General features: G+C 45.9%; 1 protein-coding gene across 2 annotated transcripts in view; it reads left to right on the top strand.

The window, feature by feature from the left end:
- The first annotated feature begins 6,196 nt into the window (after positions 1-6,196).
- TRADD (TNFRSF1A associated via death domain) overlaps positions 6,197-26,089 on the top strand; it is a 36,082-nt gene continuing 16,189 nt past the window's right edge. The window contains exons 1-2 of one of the 2 annotated variants that reach the window (XM_006268168.4): positions 6,197-6,592; positions 12,275-12,419. In XM_006268168.4, the coding sequence (XP_006268230.2) occupies positions 12,284-12,419 (136 nt within the window). In that variant the 5' untranslated portion in view covers positions 6,197-6,592; positions 12,275-12,283. Of the gene's footprint in view, positions 6,593-12,224; positions 12,420-26,089 lie in introns of both variants that reach the window. The other variant, XM_006268167.4, reaches the window with a different exon arrangement.

Raw genomic sequence — 26,089 nt, 5'->3', positions numbered from 1 at the left:
CTAGGGACCCTGCAGACCAGGCTGGGGGTTTAAACCCCTCCCCAATCATACTCAACGGCTAGCCAGGGCCTGGCCAGGCTCCCCCTGCCCCCCAGTCAGCTTCCTTGAAGTCTTGCACCTACTGCAGAAAGGAAGGGAGGCTTCTAGCCTGAGCCTGAGCCACTGGAAGTACGTGCCTGCATTTCCAGAATCAAAAGTGAATGTCTATTCACTTGCTTCCCAGTTCAATCTACACAGGTTAGACTAACCTGCTAAGATTGAATTGATTCAGGCTCGGGCTTTTTGAATGTCTGTATTTGGCCTCAGTGTCTGCATTTGTAAATGCAGATGCTTACTGTGCAGTAATTAGCTCTACTGCGCAGTAAAGTGTCTCACGTAGATGTGTCCCCTAGCTACAAATACTGTTGTGCTTAACCAAATTAGCCTGAAGTGCTGCTAGGTCTATAACCTTTGTGCTTGTCTGGGCTCTAAAGGAAATCTCCTCTTGTACTTCCCCATTCTTTATTTCAGCAATCCCTGCAATATTCTCCTCAGAAATTTACCAAATATACACAGCTAGAGCTGGCTGATAATATTTCATTCCATTCAAACTGATCCTGGACAGAAATTGCGGTACTGATTAAATGTATTGTTTTTGAAAAGCTTTTCATAGAGAACGTATGATATTTTTTCATCAAAAAATGAACCGGCTAAATATATCAACTTGAAATTTTTGCCAGAAAAGGTCAAATTTTCAGGAGACGAAAACCTCATTTTCAGATGAGCTTACTGACAAACAAGCATGGCTTCTGGACTTCAGTCATTCCTTGAGGTATGAGCATAAATCCTGTTAGACCACTTGAGTTCTGTACAGCCCCATGCAATTCAGAACAGGAAAGCAATATTGTCAAACAGGAAAGCAATATTGTCAAATTTCACTGATAAAGGAAATTTTAAAATCACACTTACCATCTCTGCAGTTAAATATTTATTCTGAACATTAGCATCAAGACAGTTTATATGCTGCTTTTAAAACAAAAGGTGCTTATTTATTTAGGAAGAGTAATACATTGCTATTGTTGATGTATTAGATAAAGATAAACACATTCAAATCAGCAAGACGGTCCAGTGATTAGCATGCTGCTTGGCACTCAGCAGGCTCAGGATCAATTCTTAGTTTTGACACAGTATCTTGTGTGACTTTGAACATGAAACTCAATTTTGTGTGCCTCATTTTCCCAGGAGGTACAACAGAGACAACAGTATTTTCCTGCCCTGTAGGAGTGCTGTGGGTTGCTTGGCTATTACATGTCCGGGGAATAAATACATACTTAAGATAGGATGCACAGTAAGCAAACCTTCTTTGGTCATGTACATAGACTGATTTAAGTACCCACTACTTCATCTGTAGTTTAACAAAAAATATCTGTTAAGTTTTGGAAAACCAGGCAGGGTATTCTTACCAGCTCTCCACGATGCTGTTTTCTGGTCACTAGGAGTGGTCCAAGGTAGCCTTTGTGCTCTGCTCCCTTCCACTGGCAGCTGTTTTTATAAATGGTTTGCTCAGTCTCAGCTCTTTGCTTTTGGCTGGTTTTCTCTTTTTCACTTTGTTCCTGGTCTTCATCAGTTGTCAAACTTCCTCCTCCACCTTTCAGAAAGAAGAGATAAGACAACTGAACTGCACCTGATTAATGTCGCCTGTTTTCTTAAACAGGGGAAGTCTACACTCTCCTTCAACACATGGTTCAGAGTTATAACATTGCTGAGTGAAATTTCTAGAGAGATATCTGATGTCTTGGATAGTCAGTTTTAAATTATATCCAGGGCAAGAGAAGGTATTGGAATTGGTGGAATTTCCTGTTCTGGTCAATAAGTTACTAGCCCATGTGATCATGTGTTCCGTTAGCTTTATTGCCCTTCTATATTTTTATCTGCCCTAACAATTCCAGTGACTTCTGTGAAACAGCCTTATATCCAGGACCTGCAAGCCTTAGTCACCTACCTAACTCATGGCTGGACTACTTTGAGGCCCTATCTGTAAGAGCACTTAGGTCCCTTTACTACCACTGAGGCCATTAGCCAGTAGGAATTGAAGGTCTTCAGCACTTTTTAAGTGTAACCCTTCTGCCGGGCACTGGTCGGCAGCAACAAGGGCCGTGTTCAGTTTTGGGGTCTAAATATATTTTACTAGGGCTCAAGCTCCCACCCAGATCACCTGGGAAACACTAAATAAATTATTAGGGTGTCCTGCATAATGAACCCCTTCCTCACAAGCAGTGTAAACACAGAGGATAAACTTATTACAAAAAACAAAGGCAAAGCAAAGAAAAACACTCAATACAATTTAAAAAACTACCAACTACGAGGCATAGTTCATAGATTGCACCCTCTTGGGGAGGCTTCACCCATGCTCAGGCAGTCTGGGATTTGGGACTCACCCAAAAGGCAGTTCCAGAGGTTTGCACCCTTATACCTGCCCTTCAGCAATGGGCTGGAAAAGGGGGCTTTCACTGGAGAGTGCTTTGAGTTGCTCTTCAGGTGCACTGGGCCACGGGAAGCTGCTAGAGAGCTGGGATCCTTCCGTGTTGCAAGGGGACCCTCGTTGCTCCCTGTGACGTTGTAGGGTCATGGCCCACTTTCATTGGGTGGCCTTGAGGGATTAACTATGGTTCCAGATAGCATGCTGCACCCCTGAATTCCTAGTCCCAATTCTAGCTCTGCTGGGCAGAAACTTCAAGAAGATTTTGAAGGAGAGGTCAGGCCTACCTCACAGGGCCTGAACTGGACAGCAAAGGCCGGTCAGGCCTATACTGTACTGAGGCCTGAACATATAGCTGGGGTTCAGCCATGCAGCTATGCTGAAACACCACAGCTATAGAAACAGCAGAAAAAAAAGCCCAGGCTTATGGCTGTGGCCTGGACACCTGGTCTCAGCTATACCCTATGCTGAGACAAAACAATTACAGATTAGAGGGGGCCAGGCCCCTGTAGCCAGTAACTGCCAGAACCCATTCCTGGGCAGTTTGCTTCAGTGATTAACACCCCCATGGTGTTAACCCACTTAAGAAAAAAAAAGAAAGAGGGAGGAAATAGGAGTCTCAAACTCCCAAACAGACTTTTTCTCCCTCTACCTGAGACTTTCCCTTCAAATAGCATTTGCTTGCCTCTCCAGTGAAGGGGGGTGGAGGGAGGAAAAGACCCCTGCTCCCCCTTGGGAGCAGGTTTTCTGGCTCCCAGGCTAGGGACAGAAGTTATGAATAAACCGGTTTAAGTGATCAGAAACTGGTTTAAACCTGTAACAGTACATAATTTCGATGCACACATACAATTTCAAAATGGCCAAAACTGGTTTAAGATAAACCTGGCTGAATGTAGTATCAGACTTAATTGATGTGGCTCAAACCAGTTTATGCAACTTCTGTCCCAGACCCCTTCCTGGTTTAAGTTAAATCACAGTCCCCCAGCATCTCAGTGTGCTTTACAGTCCTGGGCGGGGCTGTGCTCTCTGCTGTAGAAAACAGGACTGGTCCCACCCCTCTTTTCCCCAGCCCAAACAGGGGCAGGAATGTGGCTAGAGGCATGGCCCCCTGAGACAAAGGGAGCAGGGAGTGGGTTTATCTACCGGGAGACTGCAGCCCCTGTCAGCCATTCCCTCCTCCCCACTCCAGAGGCGGGGGAAGGCACATGGCCAGAACCCCTGGCATGGCCCCCACCATCCACCTGTCTTCCCAGCGGCTGGGGCTGCAGGGATGAGCCTAGCTAGCCTGTGAGTACTACTGAGGGCGGATGCAGGCTGGGCTGCCAGGGCCGGGTCCTTCTCAGCTGGCTGTGCAGCTCTCCGTGCCCAAGCCAGGAGGGCCTGTCATGGAGCCCTAGCTGGCTGGGAAGTGCCCCACAGGGTGAGCCTGAGGGGACAAATCCTTTCCCAGCCCACTAGGGCTGCGTGACAGCCCAGCCTGGCAGCGTGGGCCGGGGGTTGGCTGGGGAATGGACTTCCTGGACCAGCTCCGAGGTGCTGGTGGGCCCTGAGCCCAACAGCCGCTGCTGCACCCCCTGTCCTGTGCAGCACACAGGGCTACAGGTGCACAACCAGCTTTGAGCTGGGCAGGCTGGGGAGGTTTTTCTGCCCCTCTCGCCTCCAGCTGCTGCTGCCATAGCCGTACCACACTGCTCTGGACAGGGGGGGAGGGGGTGGCAGGGGACACGACAGGAAGCTTCAGCCCCATGGTTTCTTCCTAGCTTGTGGAGCTCCAGCTCCAGCCTTCAGCATCTGGGTGGAAGGCGTCTGGGGGCTAGAGCTGGAGACCCATCCGCTGGCCAGAAGCCATGGGGTTGAAGCTTCCCATCCCCCCAACACAGAGTGGTACGGTGTGGCAGCAACAGGAACAGCTGGAGGTGAGGGGGCCAGAAGAGCCACCCTGACCCCGGCCAGCCTGGAGATGGTTGTGTGCCTGCAGCCCCAGGTACTACACAGGACAGGAGGTGTGGCGGTAGCTGCTGGGCTCCGGGCCCAGGAAGCCTGCTCCCCAGCCAGCCCCCACCTGTGCTGCTGGGCTGGGCTGTCACACACCCCAGTGGCTGGGAAGGGCCCTGTCTCCATGGGCCAGCCCTGTGGGGCACTTCCCAGCCAGCTGGGGCTCCATGACAGCCCCACCTGGCCCAGGCATCGGGAACCAGGAGAAGTCTGGCCATGCAGCCCCTATGGCCCAGGGAAAGAATTTACCAAAAATCAGCATTGCAGTAAAAGTATGTCAATAACCAGTTAGATTTTAAAAAAGAGATTGGGGAATATATGTTTAAAATATGTTGACTTAATATAACGAAGCAAAACATAGGGCAATTTCAAGGCCTTTAAAATGAAAACAGCTTCATAAAATTGATTGTAAAAAAGTTTTAATTTCCTAGACCATGCCTATTTTTATGGCTCTTTGAAGACAGCATGATTGGACCCAATCTTTACTCTTCTACAGATGCTTTGTGTGGTCACAGCTACTAGTCTTTTAATCTAGAGTGGTTAGCCCCAGTTTATGGCTCAGTGCAATGATCTTTTTCTTTATTTGCCATGCTGCATGGACAGTAAGCAACTAAGATACAGTAGCCTTTTAGAAATGCACACTAGATGTTTGCACTTTCCTAGATTTATAGAAGTTTGGGTCGGAAGGGACCTCAGTAGATCATCGAATCCGATCCCCTGGCCTGGGCAGGAAAGAGTGCTGGGGTTAGATGACCCCAGCCAGATGCATGTCTAGCCTCCTCTTAGAGACCCCCAAGGTAGGGGAGAGCACTACCTCCCTTGGAAGCCCATTCCAGATTCTGGCAACCCTTACCGTGAAGAAGTTCTTCCTCATGTCTAATCTAAATCTGTTCTCCGTCAGTTTGTGGCCATTGTTCCTAGTTACTCCAAGGGGTGCCCTGGTAAACAGAACATCTCCTATTCCTTGCTGTCGTCCCCTCTTCCCCCCCCCAAATGAATTTGTAGGCACATTGGAACTGTATTAAGAACCTTCTCTCTTTCATTTGTCTAATTTAGAGGTTTAATACTATAGAAAAGATTTCCTTGATTTTTCCAACACACCCTCATTCTCTATTTCCCATGGTGAAAAAGTCCTGTTAAAAACAAATCCAGATGTGCAGTGACTGAATTAATCTTTTGTGGGTATGGGCCAATTTGAGAGAAGATGTCATCTGGTGCAAGAGGAAATCAGATGAGAACTTCTGAATATATTCTCGGCCTCCAGTGCCTCACTTGGGCAAGTCACCTAACTGTGCTGTGCCTCAGTTTCTCTCATTAACCAGAGACAATATTTGGGTGCCAGAAGACATAGTTGGTGCTCACAATGTGGTGCTCATTCAATAAGCATGCTAAAAGTGCCAATTTTATATTCTGCATCATCAACCCCCCACCCCCTCCACCTTCCGCCTGCCCCGTTTCTTTCTTTTTATAAAACACAAACTCCCAAATTTCCACACTGGGAAAACTAAGGTGTAAACCTCTAAGTTTAAAGCTTGCTTTTCTATGTTACTTGGAATATTAAGACTTCTGTCCAGACTATAAAGGGTTACATATAGCTGAATTCAGACCAAGGCAAAGGGAGGGCAAAGGCACTCTCATGTCCCTAAAATCCAGTTGATTGGTTTAGTGAGTCAGCTGATGACAGAAGCCTGTTTTTTTACCAGTTCCTCCTTCCTGTCCCACTGCTAACTTTCTAGTGAGACTTATGTACTCAGGACTGGCAGGGGCCTCGACCAATAACATTGATTCCTCAGCCTGAGAGGTGGTTCAACTCTAGCACACAGGAAAACACGCTTTCCCAGAAACAGAACTTGCTTCATCTGAGCCTCTGGTGACCTACAGGCATGCTAGATTTTACCCCTTTCCTCTCTGCAGCAGCACTTTGCAGGCCTTGCAACTAACTAGCCAACTGGCACTAGGACTACAGCCAGGAAGTTGTGGAGGGCACTGATTTGTAGCCTTCAGCCCCTCCTGTACCTCTTGAGATACCTGTCATTAGAGCCACGTGACCAGGAGCCCCCAGTGAACCTCTCTCTCCTGTTCTGCGCAGAGACGGAAGTGCAGGCTTCTCGCAATCGTGAGGAGGGGTGTTTGGAAAAGGTAAATGAACATCACTGATAAGGGGGTGGCTTGCAAGTGGGCTGATGTGATACTGTGTTCTGCTCACATCTGCCAGGGGCCCTGGTTGCAAGGGGAGATCATCCTGGTCTTTCTTTCTAGTGCCCAGAAAGTTTTAGCATGCCCTACACATCCTCTTGATCTGAAACTTGATGGCTGAGATAACCAATGTGTCATTGCCTTTTGCCAACATTTAATTTTAAATTATCTCTGTCTTTTGCTGCTAAATCGGAAGTTAAACAAAAAAGCGAAGCAAGCACTTTTTCTGTGGTCACGTGCTCTTAAGCTAAGCTAACTTTCTGGACTCAGAAAAAAAAGTTTCACTTCTGGAAAGGGGATTTTCTGGGCTGTCAGTCCAGTGGGGCGGCTTAGTATTCTTTCTCCTTCCTAACCATCATATGTCACTGATGCCATTTTTAAATACAGAACCCAGTTTGCTGCTGGTGTAGTCTATGGAGCAGCATTGTTTTACCCCAGCAGAGAATTTGGCGCTCTCACATTAAGCGCAAGAGGCAGGCCTACCCATGTGCTGTATGCACACAGCAGCATGGTTTTTATTGCTTTTTAAAAAATGAAAAAAAACCCCAAACAAACAGCCTAGCTGGACAAACTAACAGGCCAGAATCTTGTCATCTTGCAGAACTGGTACTGAAAAAGACCTCTCAAATGTTAATAGATGATAATCTTGATGTGTCTTGTTAATAAGTACCAGATATGATGCTGGATTTAGGAGGTCAGGCCCATACTATAGATGCCAGTTGGCAAAGCCATATCAGTCAGAGGTGGGAAGAGGTGTGGTCCTTGATTATTATAACTGTGTCAGCTGCAGCCCCTGGTATAGAGGCAGTGATATTAGCAAAACTGCAATGACAAGGCATTGTTTTACAAATCATACTTTGCTGGTACAGGTATTTCTCTACCAGTTATAAACATGGCCGGACGATGACATTTGTTCACCAAGAACTAAATCAGCAGAGAGACCAGCAAAGCATTTTACACTGGCTACTGTATTAAAAAATGAATCATTTAAATCACGGGAAGAATTAGGCCTATTTCCACCTCAGTAACATATTTCTGCAAATATTCTGCCAAATGCCACTGTTTGTGATAAATCACTCTGCACTGGACTTTCTGGAGTTATAGAACATCTTTCCCCTTTATGAAGCCATGTATTAAAGACAATATGTAATTCAAGATATTTTCACTGGAGATGCTACTAGCCCATTAATTCTCAGCCAGGGTGCCACATGACCCTGGGGTGCTGAGAGATCCTTAAAAGGGTGCTGCACAATATTAACACTATTAGGTGTGTAAAGATAAAACCATAGATTTCAAAAAGGAATCCATAGTGTTATAAACATTCTGACCTGTTGTGGTCTTTCTGAACTTTTTGCAACAGAAGAATTGCTCTATTATTTTTCTGTAGTGAAAAAATCAAGTGAAAGCTAAGAGCTGGCATTTTTGAGGGGTGCCCAGGTCTAAAAAAGGTTGAGAACCACTGTACTAGCAAATGAAACACTCTGTCAGCACTTTCTGCTCCTTCCAGCTATTGGGACACTGGAGCTCTCACTACGATTCTAGAAAAAGGCTAGGAGCATTAAACTGGAGGCAAGCTACTAACAGAGCATGCTACAGGGAATGTCATGTTGCATAGTAAGGATATTACACCAAGTGAATGTAAATAATACAGTACCATAAGGAGAACTATGGTTATTCTATGTGCATTTTAAATAGAGATGATCTCATTGTTCTGGGTTTCTTTGACATCTCTTTGTTCTGGGTTTGTTCCATTTTTGGGCCCTTCACTAGAGAAAAGATGTGGACAAATTGGAGAGTCCAGCAGAGGGCAACGAAAATGGTTAGGGGGCTGGGGAATATGCCTCATGAGGAGAGGCTGAGATAATTGGGCTTATTTAGTCTGGAGAATAGAAGACTGAGAGGGGATTCAATAGCAGCTTTCAACTCCCTGAAGAGTGGTTCAAAAGAGGATGGAGCTGGATCATTCTCAGTGGTGGCAGATGACAGAACAAGGAGCAACAGTTTCAAGGTGCAGCAAGGGAAGTTTAGGTTAGATATTTTGAAAAGCTCTCATGAGGAGGGTAATAAAGCACTGGAACAAGATACTCAGAGAAGTTGTGGAATCTCCATCCTTGGAGGTTTGTAACACCGGGATAGACAAAGCCTTGGCCAGGGTGATCCAGTTAGGGATGGTCCTGCTTTGATTAGGGGGTTGGACTAGATGACCTCTTAAAGGTCCCTTCCAACCCTAGTTTTCTATGATTCTATTATATCACCTAGCACAATAGCACTTCTAGATGCTACTGAAACTACAACTAATATTTAAAATAATAAGAAGACTTATTAACATCTGAGATATGATTCTCCTGAGATTTTGAGATACGAGATACGAAAGAAGTAAGAAACTGCAAAATTCAGTGCAAAATCTTGTGATATAACAACAAATCTAAAAGGTCTCTGTTGAGACTGATGGCAGTAGAGAGTGTCAGTAGATAGGAACTGTAGTGTCATGCTGACTTCAGTATCTGGAAAACTGTTGGAACAAATGATAAGACATTCAATTTGCAAAGATCTGGAGAATGAAGAGGTGATCACTAGTAGCCAACATAGACTTCTTAAGAAAAAATATCATGCCAAACAAACCACCTTGATCTTCTTGAGTAACTGATTTGGTGAATAAAGGAAATGCTGTGGGCATAGTATACTTGGACTTTACCAAGGATTTTGACACTGTCATGTGGGACTTTCTCACTGATAAACTGAGAAATACAAGGAAATAGAATAACCAGGAAATGGGTGCATAATTGGTTGAATAAGCAAAGAGTAACTATTAATGGATCAATGTTGGACTTACAAGACATTTTGCAGAGTTCTGGGTCTGTTATTGTTTAGCATTTTTATTAATAACTCAGACACAGGATCAGAATTCCAGGTAACACAAAACTGAGAGGAACTGAAAATACTTTGGAGAACATGATTAAAATTCAAAGGCATCTTGATAGAACTGTGTGCTATAACCAACAAGATAAAAGTCAAAGACAAAGATAAAGTGCAATACATACGGGAGAGAAGTGAGATGCATAATATAGAATGGGGTATAACTTGGTTTGATGAGAAGGATCTGGGATGATGGCTCTCAAACTCACCCTAACTGAGCAATGTGATGCCATCACAAAAAGGCAAATCCAATATTGCATTATATTAATAGAAGCACTGCATGCAAGAGACAGGATGCAATGATACTATTCTACGTGGCACAAGTTGGCTTCAGCTGGAGTACCGTTATCTAGTTTTGGTTCCATGTTTCAAAAGGCAGAGAGAAACTAGAGAAGATTCATCAGTGAGTGACAAAGATGATAAAGGACATGGAATGCAACTCGCACAAAGAAAAATTAATGGACCTAAGGAAGTTAAGTTTGGATGAAAGGAGTTTAAGGGGAAACACAATAGCAGTTTTCAAATACTGGCTGCCATAAAGATGGAGAAAAATTGTTCTCCTAAGCCAAGGAGGGCAGGACAAAGGGTTTAAAAATACAGGAAAGTAGACTTAGACTGAATTTCAGGGGAAAAAATGAATTGTAAGAACAGCAGGACAATGGAACAAGCTTGTTAGAGGAAAATGTGGAATCTCCTTCACTGCAGGTTTTTAAGAGGAAGCTAGATAGACATTGTCTGAGTGATTTAGGAGAAGCACATCCTGCATCTGTGTAGGGGGTCAGACTAGAGGACCCAAGGTCCCTTCCAGCCATATGATTCGGGTGTTGTGGATGTGAAAATTCCTGGTTGTGGGAATACTTACCTTCTAAAATGTTTTTGCGTGTGATGTGCAATTTCAAGATTCCCTGGCACTTCCTTGTCAGACCAGCTCTTTGCCAAAGAGAAAGCTTAAAATCCCAGATTCATGCTGTCTGGCCTGGAAGTCCTTGGTTCAGTCCCTTGCATGTTGGCCAAGATAACAGCCATCACACTTAAAATCTAGAAGACAACATGGAGAATGGGATACAGCATCCTATTCATGGAGAGGAAGTTGATTAACAGGGTAGGAAGAGGATATGTGGAGGGGAAAAGATTGATTGAAGGTGAGGGAGGTGGGCATGTAGACAGGAAGAGAACGTATGGTCAGGCTTGTGAATGAAGAAGAGGTGAAAGGTCTCAAAATAGCTCTAAGTTGTGATGCCATGGAACTGAGGGTTTGAAGGCTGGGAGGGTTTGCCCTTACTAGGAGTGGTGGGGCTTCTACAGGCCAGCACAAATTAGAATAGGGTAAATACCTACAAAAAAAGAAATACATTCATGCTTCTTGTTTTAGATGACTATGTGATGCAACCTCCCAAGTATCCAAGACCTCAAGTACACGATTAAAGTCTAATAAGATTTTTTTTATTCTACTATGTTCCAATAATTGGAAAATTCAGACCTGCTAAGTGTCTTGCATCTCTGCAATAAGTGTACAGACCATTTTTGGCTGCAAAATTGTTTCCATTTAACAGGTACATGTTAGGGGAATATGCCTGGCTGATACCGAGATGTTATCAAGTTTCCTCTCTGCATGGGGTACATATTATGCAACTCTTGACTAAAAAAACAAAAAACCCCAAAAACCCTAAAACAAAAATACATTGCTGATGGTTGTGGTTTGTTCTTTATCAGTTATTTTATGCAGGTTGTACCTGGTTTCTGAAGTAGCTGAAGCTTAAGCTGTTTACACTTAGGAGAAGATTGTTTTCATGTCATATTCAAGAGCTGGCTTTGTTCTTAAGAGTTTCACCAACCACTGTGTTCTACATCATGTCATGATGCCTTTACAGTGTGGCTAACTAGCAAAACCATTACAGAAGGCAGAGCAGCACGGCACCTTATAGACTAACTCAGATGGGTGTTTGGTGGGGAAGCTGAGTGTGTAGAGAGCCAGCTCCATCTTCTTCCCTCCATCTGTCCTACCAGGATGGCATCCTGGCTTCAATGAAGTTCATGTCCATTTTGTCCAGTGACTTCAATGAGACCAAGATTTGACCTTTGGGATTTTTTATTGGGTGGAAAGAAGTCAAGTTTAAGCAGTTCTTGGGATTCTGATTAGAAGCCTGACTGGTGAGCCCTTAGCAGGTTCTCAGCTTTAAATTCAGAGTTTCTCTGGACTAAAAATTGACCCATTAGTGGGACTTTAATGTTGGGTTTCTTTTAGCCTCTTTTCCAGGGGAACAATGCTGTATCACTGTTTACAAAAATACCATGTTTTCTAATGTATAAGCAACAAATTCTGTTCCTGAAAAAGGTCTAAAATTAAGGTGCATCCCATACTATTATCAATGTAATGAAAAATTATGGAAAACATCATAATAAGAGATGATCAAACTTCAATTTATCTTAAAAACATGTATCCCCAAAATTTTATCCTTTTGAGGAGTGTGAAGGGCGTCTTATATGCAGATGTGTCTTATCCATTAGAAACTACAGTAATAACAACACTTCTTCAGTATCACTAATACAGTGTTTTTCATACACATCAAAGAAGAACAAGTCCATATAAAAAGGCAACAAAATAACTTTAGCACCCAACAAGCTTGTAGCAGTGTTTTCTGTGCTTACCCCATATCAGGGCTGCCTTCAAAGTGGACCAGGTTTACAGCTCACCAAATGGTGTTTTAGGTTCAGAAGATGGCAAGCAGCTCTGAAGCCTGGATTGGCAGTGCTTATTTGTTCCTCCAGTCTAAGAAGATTGTTCTGCCCTCTCTTTATGGAAACTCCCAACAGAAACCCAAGGTGTTCCAGGCCCTCAAATTGGCATTAGCAGGTACGTATCTCATTTTGCTTATCACTGCACTGAATACAATTGGGAATGCTAATCCTGCTTCTGTTGTTGCTCTTTAATTTCTTTAATTGCTACATGAATGTGATGCCTGTCAAAAAGTGATTGATCCATAACACCAAACAATTTTCAGGAGTCAAAGTGATCTGCTCTAATTTCATTAGTCACATTCCATACATTTGTGTTAATCTAGATTTTAATCTCAGGGATTTTGCAGAGATTAAATTCAAGATTTCAATTTGAGTCCCAAGTCATTCAAAATACCTGCAACTTGTGGATGAACAATGATCCACTGAGAAGTTAACTTCTCTTTTCTCCTTTTCACTACAACACAAGATAAATATTTAAGTTATACAGAAGGCAGTGAAATGGTGTAGTTACATTTTAGTTCTACACTGATAGCATGAGATCTTGCATTACATTCATTAGACCTTAAACCAGATTGTATGCTCTCTTGTCAGATGATTTATTTCTTGATCTTCTAAACGTCCCTAATGGTTTAAACATTCACATACAACACTTTCTTTCCTCCAACATCAAAATCTTGTGCAATCCTTTTCTTTGTTAATAGTGCTTGTAAGCTTGGATGAAAAGGTAGTAAAAAGTTGAGAAAGACTGTAATAAAAATAGAACGATTTAACGTTACAGTTTGATTCTGGCTTATTGCTCAGAAACTTCTGGCTCCTACTCTTATGTTCAGACCATGCTTCCTTCTTAGGCTGTCAAATCAAAGTGCAAAACCTGAATTCAAAAGCAAGATGTATATTGAAACTAACACACATTCTCAAAGAGTAACCTCCTATACTTACTCATTTAGTCATTTATTCCCATTTCTGACATGGGGAAAAGGATTCCCTTTTGAACAGGAAATATTTTTTTTTATTTGCTACCCATGAGGGAACACAGTTTCTTTTTTTTTGGATGAGCACATTTTTAAAACTAGTACTTCACAGAACTGTCTGAGCATACTCTGGGCATTGTTTTTGGGATCGTAGTAGCACAAATAAGATTGAAGATTCATTCCCATTGCGTTATGCTTGTGCATGTATGGGGTAAGAGACAGTCCGTGCCACAGAAAGTTTACAGTCTAAATCAAGGGTGAGCAATTATTTCAGATGGAGAGCCGTTTAATAAATTTTGGTAAGCTGTTGAGGACTCCAAGGATAGCCACACCCCTTGACAAATACCTTGCTCCCTGGTTGGCATCTTGGGATCAGAAGTCCCGCCTCCTAACTCCTGACCTTTGTCACCGGAAGTCCCTCCCCTTCCCCCAGAAGTACTTTTGGGAAGGGGTTTTGTCATCTTGGAACTGGACCCCGCCCCCCCAATTATATACTAAAAAAAAAATCAAACATTGACAATAACACATTTTAATTTTATTAAAAAAAATATTTTGTCCTGATTTGTGTGCATTTGTGTTGCATATATAGAGGTGATTGCATAATAGCTCAAAATGAAATCTTACTCCTGTATATTGTGGGGTGCGTGGAGGGTTATGAGTGGGTGGGTATGGGATTTGTTGGGGGTTGTGGGTGTGTGTGGATGTGTGTGTATGTGGGGTATGGGGGAGGGTGTGGGGATGTGTGGATTTGGGTGGGTGGGTAGGGGTGCCTTGTTGGGGGGTGTTTTTGGGGATGTGTGGGTGTGTGTGGGGGTGGGTATGGGGTTTGTGGGGTGTGTGTAGGTGGCTTTGGGTATGTATGTGGGGGGTTGATGTGGGGTGTACATGGTTGTGGGTGTATGTATATGGTGAGGTGTGTGCATGTGTGTGGTGGGATGTGTGCACGTAGCAGTGAGTGAAGCTTCCCCCAGAGGCATGCTCCCCTCACAGGGGGTACATGTGGGGAGGGGTGTGGGGGAGTGGGTGGGTGCAATGTTTGTGGGGTGTGTTGGGGAAGATATGAAAGTTAGAATCAAATTTGAGAACAGTGACCTTGAAATAAACACCTGTAGTAATTTGCATATAGTACCCATAGATTTAGTTAATCCAGAATTGATGCTTTTTTTTTTTTTAACTCCTGCAAGTTTTAGCACAGGTACTTCATAAGCACACTTTTAAGCAGCACTTTTGTATCTATTTATATATAATGCAAACTACATATGATATAAATCCAAAGCTAAAAGGCTCATGATTCACTATATAGTTCATTGGGCTGAGCCTCAGTAGAGTCAACAGCATTTCAAGCCATGGTGACCCCATAGCTCAACACTGCTTGGGTGTATGCCTGCCTATGTCTGTCCATAAACTAAATCTCTCTCGTTATATTTTAAGCCGGTTGCTTCTTGTTTTGTACCCTTTAGGCACAGAGAACAATTTATCACCATCACTTGATAGCAGCTCCTTTTGAACAGCTGTATTTGAAAACTGTTAGCAAACTCACTGTTCAATCTTCTCTTATCTAAAGTAAATAAAACCAGTTTATCCAACCCTTCCTCATATGTCATATTTTCTGGACTATAATCATTTTTGTTGCTCTCCTGTGGACTCCTTCCAATTTGTCCACATTTTTCTTGAAGTGTGATGTCCAAAACTGGACACGTACTCCATGGAAAGCCTCACCAGTGAGGAATAAAGGGCACAGACAGAAGTGGAACTCCCAGCTGTAACTCAGTATGCCTCACAGGAAGATTCTTGTTACAACGATCCCCCAGACCAAGCTGAAGTTCACTGTTGGTTCCAGAGGAGAGGGGAAATTAGCTGCTAGCTTTGAGCCTGTAGCCAGTTTGCCCTAGCAGCAGCCCCTCCTCCCTGTTAGCCCCCCACTGTTTTCAGAATGGGAAGGGTAAAGACAGCAGAAGGAGCTCATTCTGGGGATTCCCCGGCCAGCATTCCCTGGAGGGTGGGGTGGGTGAATTGGAGCCTCCCCACCTTGGGTGGTGGAGCTCAAGTACACCTGTACATCCTCCAGTGGGGGCTGAAACCCCCCCCAGACCAAACTCCCTCTGGTCCCTTCCCCCCTCCCATTCTGAAAACAGCTCAGAGGACAGCACGCAGTGTAGACACAGATTACAGAAGACACTATTTTAAAATATCTTCATCTGGACCCTCATGCAGTGAGGGTTTAGATTTTTGCCCAATTGGCCATTTTTGAAGCAGTCTGCAGTCATGCACTTATGTTTGGTCATGGCTATAAACCACTTTCTGTGGCCAGATCAGGCATCTTTTCTGTCTGTGCCCAAAACGGATTAGTCACTTCCTGTGACTCACATGTGATACTCCTGTTAATATATCCCAGAATGATATTAACCTTTTTGTAACTGTATTATATCACTGACTTATTCAGCTCACAGTTGTGATGACCCCCCAGGTGCAGACAGAAGTGACAATTTTTGCCTGATCTAGCAACAGAAAGCACAGTTTATAGTTGTGACCAAATACAAGTGCATGGCTGAAACAGCTTCAAAAATGGCTGATCTGGTGAAAATCTGCAATGACCCTTCATTGCATGAAGTATCAGATAAAGATGTTTCAAAATGTAGGGTCTTTTGTAACTTGTGTCTGTGGAGCTCCCAGCCTGTCATGGTGTTCAGAATGGAAGGGGGGAAAGGGACCAGAGAGTTCAGTTTTTCAGCCCCCCCACTCCCCGGAGCATGGGGCCAGTGTATTGGAGACCCCACCCTCCTGGAAGTGGCGGGGGGCGGCTCCAATTCACCCATCCTACCCTTCAGCACTAGCTGGGGAGCCCCAAGAACAAGCTCCCTCCTCTCCCATTCTGAAAACAGCGAGCACAGGCAGAGAGCCTGTCCCTTGCTATGGGAACCTGACTGCAGGCTCCCAGCCTGCAGCTAGATTCCCTGTCCCCTGAAACCAACAGTGAACTCATCTGGTTTGGGGTAATGCTGTAACTCAGACTGCTTTGCAGAGATGGTTCTGAGTTACAGCTGGAAGCTGCACTTCTGTCTGCACCCAGGAGGTCTGTTTCTGTAGTAATGCAGGCTGCCAGTTGGACTACATCAGTCTTCTCTTCTTCCCTTCAGCTCCAGCTTGCCTGGCAGTCAGAAAGATTCCCCACCACCCGCTCCCAGCACCATGAAGCCTATTCCTTACACAATGACAGTACACTACAGCAGGAACTACAAGTCCCCCTGCTGCCCCACACACCCAATGGCTAGAGGGAGGCCACTAAATGTACAAAAACTAGATTCTTGAGATAGATTATGATAAAACAGGAACAGAAATGCAGGTTAGAGTCTAATAACTAGGGTGCCAAGGCAGGACACTGAGCAGAGAACTTCAGCCCACTATCTCAAATGTATCTAGAAACTCTCCCTGTGAGTCCTGAAACTCCTCTGCATCCATGGGCGCATATAATCCTCATTAATTTAATGAGCATTAAAAATTTTAAACTTGTTTATTTTGGTGCGTCATGTTTGTATTTGCACACAACAGGCTTTTGAACGGATTAAGTCCCATGTGCAATTCCCCTTTAAATTCCAGCATGGAGAACCAAATACCAGTCTGGCTCAAATTGCCCTCCCTCTGCTCCCACCAGGCAAGTGAAGTGAAATCCCTGACATTTGGTTAGGGCAGGGGTGGAGGCTAGGGCTGCAACAGGGCAGGGGGTTGGGGGTTGCCTCTGAGGGCAGTAGGGAACTCCGGGGCCTGCTGGGCAACACAGGGGCCGGTGCCTGTGCTTGCAGGTGCTGAGTGGCCACGAGACGCTGCCCACGGGGAAGGAGGGGGAAGGGGTCAGGTTGTCTGGCTGTGGCCAGGCTGCCTGGCACAATGCAGCAGCCCCATCCCAGGGTGGGGGGTGCCACAAGCCTCCCCTCCTCTTCCCCCCAGCCTGCACTGGGGCTGGATACACTCCGCCGCCACCTGCATAAGATGGAGCCACCACACTCTGGCCCAGTCAGGACAGAAACATTTGGGATCCCTTTGGGAGGGGGCAGGGTGCTACAGGTTGGGAGGGAAGGGCACCGGCAGGGATGGGGGCACAGGGGGCTGCAGGTCGAGAGTGAGGGGCACAGAAAGGGCTGAGGGGGCAGGGGCTGCAGATCAGGAGTGAGGGGCACCAGAGGGAGGGGTGGGGGGCTGTGGGTTGGGAGTGCAGGGTACTGGCAGCACCAGGGGGTTACGGGTCGGGAGTGAGGGGCACCATCATGGCCCAGGGTGGGCAGGGCACTGCTGTCTGGCTGTGAGGGGCACTGGCAGGGCTGGAGTGAGTGGGTCCAGGAGTGAGGGGCAGCAGCAGGGCTGATGGGGAGCTGTGGTTTGACATTGGGGGCAACAGAATAGGCAAAACAGGGCACCAGCATGTCACTGCCCCCTCCACCATCACCCTCTCCCTGCATGACAGGACTACAGTTCCCAGCCTCCCCCAGCTGCCTGGGCTTGGTACAATTTCCATGGGGACCACTGACAGACCCACAGATCACTGTCTTGTCTTGGGGTCTCTGGGTGCGTAGTGTCCTTTCTCCATCAAGACAGGCAGTGGAGAGTTTCTTAATACTGGTGTGTGTGCTCTTTACAAATCTCTCAGGTGCAATAAAACTGCATGTTCCCCTGTCTGTCTGTCTGCCTCCTTTGTTGGGAAGGAGCAAAAATGCCTGCCTCTGGGTGGGATGGGGTGGGAGGGGAAGAAAACCCACCAGTTTTTCTTGCTCCCAAGAGAACAAAGAGACAGGCCTTGGTCTGAGAAGGTGCAAATTGCCCTCTTTGAAATATAAAAAATTTCCATAAAAAGGAAAACAGACCCATGGCTAGGTTCTGCATTCAGTCAGGGGGAAGGGAAGAGTAGGGGGTGAAGGTGCTGTTTTCACCCTGGCCAGAGAACAGTGGGGCAGGTGGGAACGGGGGGGGGGAGGGGGTGAGGATTTGGGTCAGACTGTGACTGGAGACTGTGCAATCATGACTGGCAGCAGCACAGAGGTGCATTGCATGGAAGGGGGGGGGTTGGCGGGGGTTGGTCTCTGTTGTCTGCCTGCTGCCTCTGCTCTCTGCCCCGTGGGCCAGGGGGTGCCCTCCCTGCTTTTCTTAGCCTTTTCACTGCTCTCTGCTCCATGGCCACAAAAGTGAGTAAAAAGGAATCAGGCATGGTTGACTTGCTCTGAATTGTGTCTGTATGAGGGACCTCTAAATAAAAAACCCCCCTGACTCAATATCAAGTTTTATAACAATCAGTCAGTAAATAAAAGAGATATGGGAAAATGACTCTCTAATATAGACATTTTCATTCTAATATGACAAAAATATAGATATATATGGCTCCATAGTTATATATTTGTAATTACATATGCAAATATAAAGCATTCATATTTATATTTTCAGTGTCCTTTCTCTGATAATAATAAAGTATTATTTTTTATTGCATGGGGCCTTTTAAGCTGGAAATAGTTTAGGGCCCCAGCATGTCATAATCTGGCACTGATTACAATTCTCTTAACTAGGAGCAATGCTACCTTGAAGTAGTACCACATTTTCATCTTTCTAGTTTCCAAGGTAGGTGCACTGCAGGGACTTGGAAAAAAAATTTCAATTGGACCAGCTGAGCTCATCATATTTCCCCCCCCCCCCTTAGTAAATCACATTGGTCTTATAATGAACTAATACCATACCACAGAGCATTACAGACTGAATCTGGGGGGGCACCCGCAGAAACTGCCTGCGGTGGCGGTCCTGTCAGGGAGGGGGCCAGCCCTACCAACAGCATATGTCAGTTGTCAGGGGGATTTGACTTGAGAGATTTGTAAGGAGCACACACACACAATTGCAGTGCCTGAAAGGGCAGATCTTGTGGTGTGCACATGCACCCCATGTTTCTAAATTCTAGCACTAATAATTGGTTTCTCCCATTTCATTCTGGAGAAATTTCAGTGCTACAATCCTTTTCCCTGCTGCTAGGCTAGGTCAAACTGGCTCCTTTAATTCTCTAGCAACACCAGTGTTCCCAGATGTTCCTAACTGAAAGAACCATTTTGGTTAACTCTCCATTGTCTCTGATCTGGCCAGATGTGAACCCAGCCCTGGCGAACCACATATACCCAAAGGAAGGAAGCAACATATACCCACACATTCAGCAAAGCAGTTATTTCTAAAATGCAACCAGAATTCCCTGCAAGATCCCCACAATGGTCACAACAACTCACCAAGTGATCTCACATTTTGGATCACAAAGCCAGTGATTTGCCCTGAAATCCTGATTTATTTTTTTTTTATTTTAGAAAAATCAGTCAAACCAAATGACAACAGTTTTATCCTCCTCAAATATCAGAGGGGTTTCAGCAGGGAGGAATCTGCCCAATCTAACTCCCTCAGGGGGTTGGAGCATCTGACTTTTTTGTTTCTTACTCCTAGGTTTACTATTGCAGTCCACTGATTTGACAATTAGACTTGTGAAGTATGGGATTGTAACAGGGTGGGGTACCTAGGGGTGGCCGTGTTACCCCCCCAGGTCCTTAACCATGCCAGTCTTTTGCCCAACAAGCACCCTCGTTCTCGCCCACCATGTCTTGTTAGTATAATAAATATACAGAGGCTGCCCTTGAGCTTTAGCTTTGGACACGGTTGGGCTAGATCCTATTAATCCTGTTGTTTCTACCCCCTTTGACATCCCACTTCACTGTGGATGGTTTCCGAGTCTTCAGCCTTATGGACTGTATGCATGGCTCCAACCACTCCTTTATCACGCCCCAAGCCTCGCAGATGATACAAGTGTTGTCTTGCCTCGGCCTCCTATTAATTCGGCTCCTTGTCCTCATCAAGCTCTCCGCAGCCCTGTCTCAAGTGCAGCACCCTCTCTAGCGCCAGGGTCCCCATGCTGCCGTGGGCCCCTATGAGACCTCCTCCTTCCCCTAATAGGCTCACCCAAACCACCGGTTGTTATCAGACAGCACACACTCAACCACCAACTGCCATGAGTCCCTGGGCTGTAACTTAACGCAGAGCTCACATCATGCTCTGCCTCTTTAAAAGAGTAAAACTCCCTCTCTGAGGCTCGGTGCCTAGTAGGCAAGTATACCATATGGGCTACTGGTGTCCCCTTTGTTCTAAGGGTAGCATATCTACCGGCTACCACATCTCTGGGCCCTTCCTCCTCCTGGAGGCTCCTTCCCCTTCGGCTGCTGGTAAGGGACTAACTGCCTGGTCCCAGCCCTGGGTTTTATATGGGCTTAGGGCCCTGCCTCCTCCGGCCAGCTGACCAGGTGCAGGTGTGGCCAATTCCCTCATTAACTGGTTGTCCTGGCAACCTGCACCTGGGTTCTTATCTCTGCTGTAAGAGGAGTAGGCACCTTAGTGCCCTGCTACAGGGATATTTTTGAAAAATTACCAGGATAAAAATCATACGAGAAAAGGGCTGATATTTTGCTATTTGGTTTCATGTTAGTCAGCACATTCCCACATTAGTGGGAAATTTTTTACTGCTATAAAAAGAACTAGTTCCATTAGACACAGTGGGACAGAATCCATTTCTATCAAGAGGGAATTTGAGCTATAGAGAGCCAAAAAATGTCATCTATTATCTTTTTCACTGCATTAACTGCCTGTGTAACACTAAGTAAAACCAACTTTCCTGCTCATTTTCTCTTCCTTATAATAATCATTCTATTGTCCATTATTTACCATGCAAACCAACTCTTTTTTTAATTTCTTAATTGGACTTACAGAGTCCTCCAGCCTTTTCTTTTGGGATTCACCAATGTAATAGTACTAGCCCTGATTCACCAGTCTACTCTGGATGCTTATAATAACACAGGTTTATTGCCTGCCAGCCAAATTTATGTCTGTTTTGCATCACCAGGGTGGTGTGAAACAGCCAGATTGTACCGGTGAAACCAGCCAAAAGAACCACACTGTCCATTCAGACCTAAAAAGCGAATAAGATCAAAGTTTACATAGGTTTCCGGAAGAATTAAGAACAAAGTTCTCTTCTTTGAAGCAGCCCACAAAGATAACATGTACAATACGTAAAGGTTTCTGGGTTTGTATGATACCAGTTTGAACAGATCAAACTCTTAGGCAAACCTTGTTGCTTAATCAACCTGTTTTCACTCCCAATAAATTAAAGTCATAAAAGGAAACGAACATTAGTTTGTCAGCAGTAAATTGACATGCTGTTCCCTAGGTTCCTTCACAGATGACCTAGTCACACATCTGCTCTAAAACAGACTTTGTGCTGTGACCAGAAAGTTGTAAAGGATGTCCAATGTTAGATCACAGCAGGGACTTGCTGTATACTTAGCACAAAGAGACCTGAGAGATCTGAGGCTGATTGAAAATGCTCTGCTCTTTAGAACAAACAGATTCAGTATAGATGTGGTTTGGTGTCCTAAATAGCTTCTCAGAATTCTGTTGTCTTGACTGCAAAAAAGGAGTGTTGTTACACCAAGGTTGCTAACTCAAGTTAGCCATTGTGATGTCAAGTTCTAGTGGAGACAAGGCATCTGTGTAGCTGCAGCAAGGATCAGGCCCCAGGGCGGCCGTGATGCCTTCTGGGGGCTGCTCAACTCCTGCCTTGATCTGGCTCACTAGATACCCTCCCTGCTCTCTTGACTGCCATGCCTTGGATGGAATAATTAGATTACCAAAAAGAAGGCTGTAACTCAATACACTTTGCAGGAAGTGTTCTGAATTACAATGATCCCTCAGACCCTAAGGTCCCAGATAGAGCCCTCATCCCTTTTGTAACCAGGAGGTCCCTCCTGGATGCTGATGGTCTCAGTTCTGCCCTCTTGGGCTAACCCCTAGGGCACTTGACCTATTTATGGCCCCCTTCTGCCCTTACAGCCACACCCATGTCTCATAGATGTTACCAGCTATTACTTCAGGCCTCCTTGCACTTCAACACCATTGTTGGGGCTTCAGCCTTTCCAGACTGGGCCCTTTTCCTTTGGCTCTGCCCCTTTCAGCCTAGGTCCACCGCAACAGACTGTGGCTTTGGGGCTCCAGTCCCTGTCTTGCCCCTCTAGTGCTGTGGGCCACTGGCCCTGATGTTGCCCCCTGGCCCTGTCTGGCTTCCACCCATGCTAGGCTCCAGTCCCTCTCTAGGTCTTAACCCTAGTTTGACTTAAGCCTGCTCCATGCTTGAGCCAGGCCTGGCCCCCTGGCAGGACTCAATGCCTTACTTGCCCCTCAGGCATCCTGTAGCTTTACACCCCAGTGTTCCTCTTAGGCACCCCACTCTGGCTCAAGTCTAGGTGCACCACTCAGGCACCCATCTGTGGCCACCTCTTTTCCCCTTTGTAGCCACTCCTTGTCCACCGGTATAAACCAGAACCGTGGTTTTCAAACTTTTTTCATTTGCAGACCCCTTTGGAAATTTCAAATGGAAGTGCAGTCCCCTTTCTTTGAATTGTAAGTGCAGGTATTCACATACTTTTGAATGATCATAATCATTTTTCACAGATCCCCTAGATGTAGTCTGCAGACCCCCAGGAGTCTGTGGACCACAGATAAAAACCACTAAACTAGAACATAAACTAGCTCACTGCCTGTAACTAAAACACACCCACACTGGGTTCTACTTCCCTGCAAGCTTTACATTCTTTACTTGTAGTTCCCCAGGGCAGCTCAGGTATTGGTCAGTCACTCCCCTGTAGCCATCTTGCCGCAGAGTTTTTCTCAGCTGCCTGAAGGGCCAAACTTCCTGCCCTGGCTCAGGTCCTGGGATTATATAACTTCTAAGCCCTGCCTCTTCCAATCAGGTGGCTCCCTAGCCACCTGTAGGGGTTTCCAATTAGGGTTTGATGGCTAGCTACCAGGGAAGCTTACAACTGTTAGTCCTGCTACCTTAGCAGAGCTCTGACCTACTGTCCTATTGGTAAGCTGCTACCCCTGCAATAGGCACTCTTAGTTTATGGCTCCCTGGTTGCCCATTCCCCTGTGGCCAGACCCTAATAGGCAGCTTTTACCCCCACTGGGGATCTCCCTGCTGCTGCTTCACTTAAAGTAATGGGAGCCTCTGGCTCCTTGTTACAGTAGTTAATCAAATCAACCCTAGTTTCATAGATTTCATAGACATTAGGGCTGGAAGGGACCTCGGAAAATCATCGAGTCCAGCCCCCTGCCCAAAGGGCAGGAAGTCAGCTGGGGTCATAGGATCCTAGCAAGATAAGCATCCAGTTTGCTCTTGAAGGTGTTCAATGTAGGTGCTTGAACCACCTCTGGTGGCAGGCTGTTCCAGACCTTAGGGGCTTGGACAGTAAAGAAATTCTTCCTTATGTCCAGCCTGAAACGGTCTTGTAGTAGTTTATGACTGTTCGACCTAGTCATCATCCCTTGGGCACTCTGGTGAACAAACGTTCCCCCAGATACTGGTGGTCACCCCTAATAAACTTATAGGTGGCCATCAGATCACCCCTGAGCCTGCGCTTTTCTAGGCTAAAGAGCCCCAGGGCTCTCAGCCTGTCATCGTAGGGTCTGCTTCCCTGACCTCTGATCATGCGCATGGCTCTTCTCTGGACTCTCTCAAGCTTCTCCACATCCTTTTTGAATTGTGGAGCCCAAAACTGGACACAGTACTCCAGCTGTGACCTCACCAAGGCCGAGTACAAGGGGAGAATGACGTCCCGGGATTTGCTTGAGAAGCATCTATGGATATAAGCCAGCGTTTTGGTCGCTTTACTAGCTGCAGCATTGCATTGCAGGCTCATGTTCATCTTGTGGTCAGTGATGACCCCCAAGTCTCTTTCTTCCATAGTGCTAGCCAGCATAGCACTGCCGAGCCTATAAGGATGCTGCGGGTTTTTCTTTCCAAGGTAGAGAACCTTGCATTTATCGGCGTTGAACACCATCAGATTCTCGTCTGCTCACTTGGTGAGCCTGTCCAGGTCAGCCTGGATCACCCGCCTGTCTTCTGGTGTGGATGCTTTGCCCCAAAGTTTGGTGTCATCGGCGAACTTGGCCAGTCCGCTTCTGACTCCAGTGTCCACATCATTAATGAAGATGTTGAACAATATGGGTCCAAGGACAGAGCCCTGGGGGACCCCACTGGTCACAGGACACCATGATGAGTGACTTCCATCAATTACTACCCTCTGGGTCTGACCACGGAGCCAATTTTCCAGCCAGTGGATCGTGGTGGACCCAAGGCGACAATTGGCCAGTTTCGCCAAGAGGTGATCATGGGATACCAGATTGAAGGCTTTTTTGAAGTCAAGATATATGACATCAATCTCTTCTCCCTTCTCCAGGTGATAGGTCACCTGGTCATAGAAGGAAATGAGATTGGTCAAGCAAGACCTACCCACGACAAACCCATGCTGGCTATCCCTTAAGATGTTGGTGTCAGCCAGTCCATTAAGGATGGCCTCTTTAATAAACTTTTCTAAGATCTTCCCCGGGATAGAAGTCAGGCTGATGGGCCTATAGTTAGCTGGATCCACGTTCCTCCCTTTCTTGAAGATAGGCACTACATTGGCCTTCTTCCAGTCTTCGGGCACTACACCAGAGCGCCAGGAGTTTTCAAAGATCCGTGCTAGAGGCTGGGCTATGATGCTCGCCAGCTCCTTGAGTACCCTGGGGTGTAGATTGTCAGGGCCGGCTGACTTGAAGGTATCCAGCTTCTCAAGATGTTCCTTCATGAGGTCAGTCTTGAGAAGCTGGATACCTTCAAGTCAGCTGGCCCTGACAAATCTCACCCCAGGGTACTCAGGGAGCTGGCAAGCATCATAGCCCAGCCTCTAGCATGGATCTTTGAAAACTCTTGGGACTCTGGTGTAGTGCCCGAAGACTGGAAGAAGGCCAATGTGGTGCCTATCTTCAAGAAAGGGAGGAAAGTGGATCCAGCTAACTATAGGCCCATCAGCCTGACTTCTATCCCGGGGAAGATCTTAGAAAAGTTTATTAAAGAGGCCATTCTTAATGGACTGGCCTAGTTGGGGGACAGCAGCATGAACTGACCTTAGCTAGTTGTCACAGTAGTGGAAGATACCTATCTGCATGTTGTCTGCACTCGGATGTTATATCGAGGCATCTACCTTTTTGCACCACTTACATTGGCTTAGACTTTCAAAGCTGCTTTAGGGATCTGAACACCTAGTTCCGAAATGTTAGCCACTGCATGAAAGACCAATTACAAGGGAGGAAATACATGAATCAAGAGTGAGTTCTAGAGAATGTGTATGGCTGAATTCTAGGTATGGTCTAGTCCAAGGGTGGGCAATATTTTGGATTGAAGGACCACTTAAGGAGTTTTGGTGAGCTGTTGAGGGCCAAGGGAAATGGGGGTGCTGACCTGGCCTTGCTCCCCCACACAGTCACAGCTGTTTACTACAGCTGTGTGAAGCTTCGGTCCCTGATTCAATTCAGTGGAGATTTGGCCCAATTTGGTGGTCGAATCTCCGAATCCGAATCAAATCAGAGGACCCTTTAATCTCTCTGAATTGAATCAGAACCCTCTGAATTGATTTGGAGAGATTTGGAAAGATTCGGAGATTCGGACATAGAGACAGCTTTAACTGTTTTTTCTACATACCTCTAGGTAGCAAGGGCTTGTGAATGCTGTGATGCTGGGGCTCGTGGAGTGCCTCACATAAGTGCAGGGGGCTCCCCAGCGCGCTCAGCAGCAGACCTGGAAATGGACCAGAAGTGCACTGGGGGGTCCCCTGTGTCCCCCCAGTTCAGTGACTGGTGCCTCCTAGGTCTGGGTGGGGGCACCCGGGGTCCCTCTGAGGCCGATCACTGAGCTGGGGAGGTGCAGGGGGCCCCCCCAGCA

Source organism: Alligator mississippiensis, chromosome 10 (assembly GCF_030867095.1).
Source record: "Alligator mississippiensis isolate rAllMis1 chromosome 10, rAllMis1, whole genome shotgun sequence".
Lineage (NCBI taxonomy): Eukaryota > Metazoa > Chordata > Crocodylia > Alligatoridae > Alligator > Alligator mississippiensis.
The sequence above is the reverse complement of the archived record's forward strand: the minus strand, read 5'-3'. Positions and strand labels throughout refer to the sequence as shown.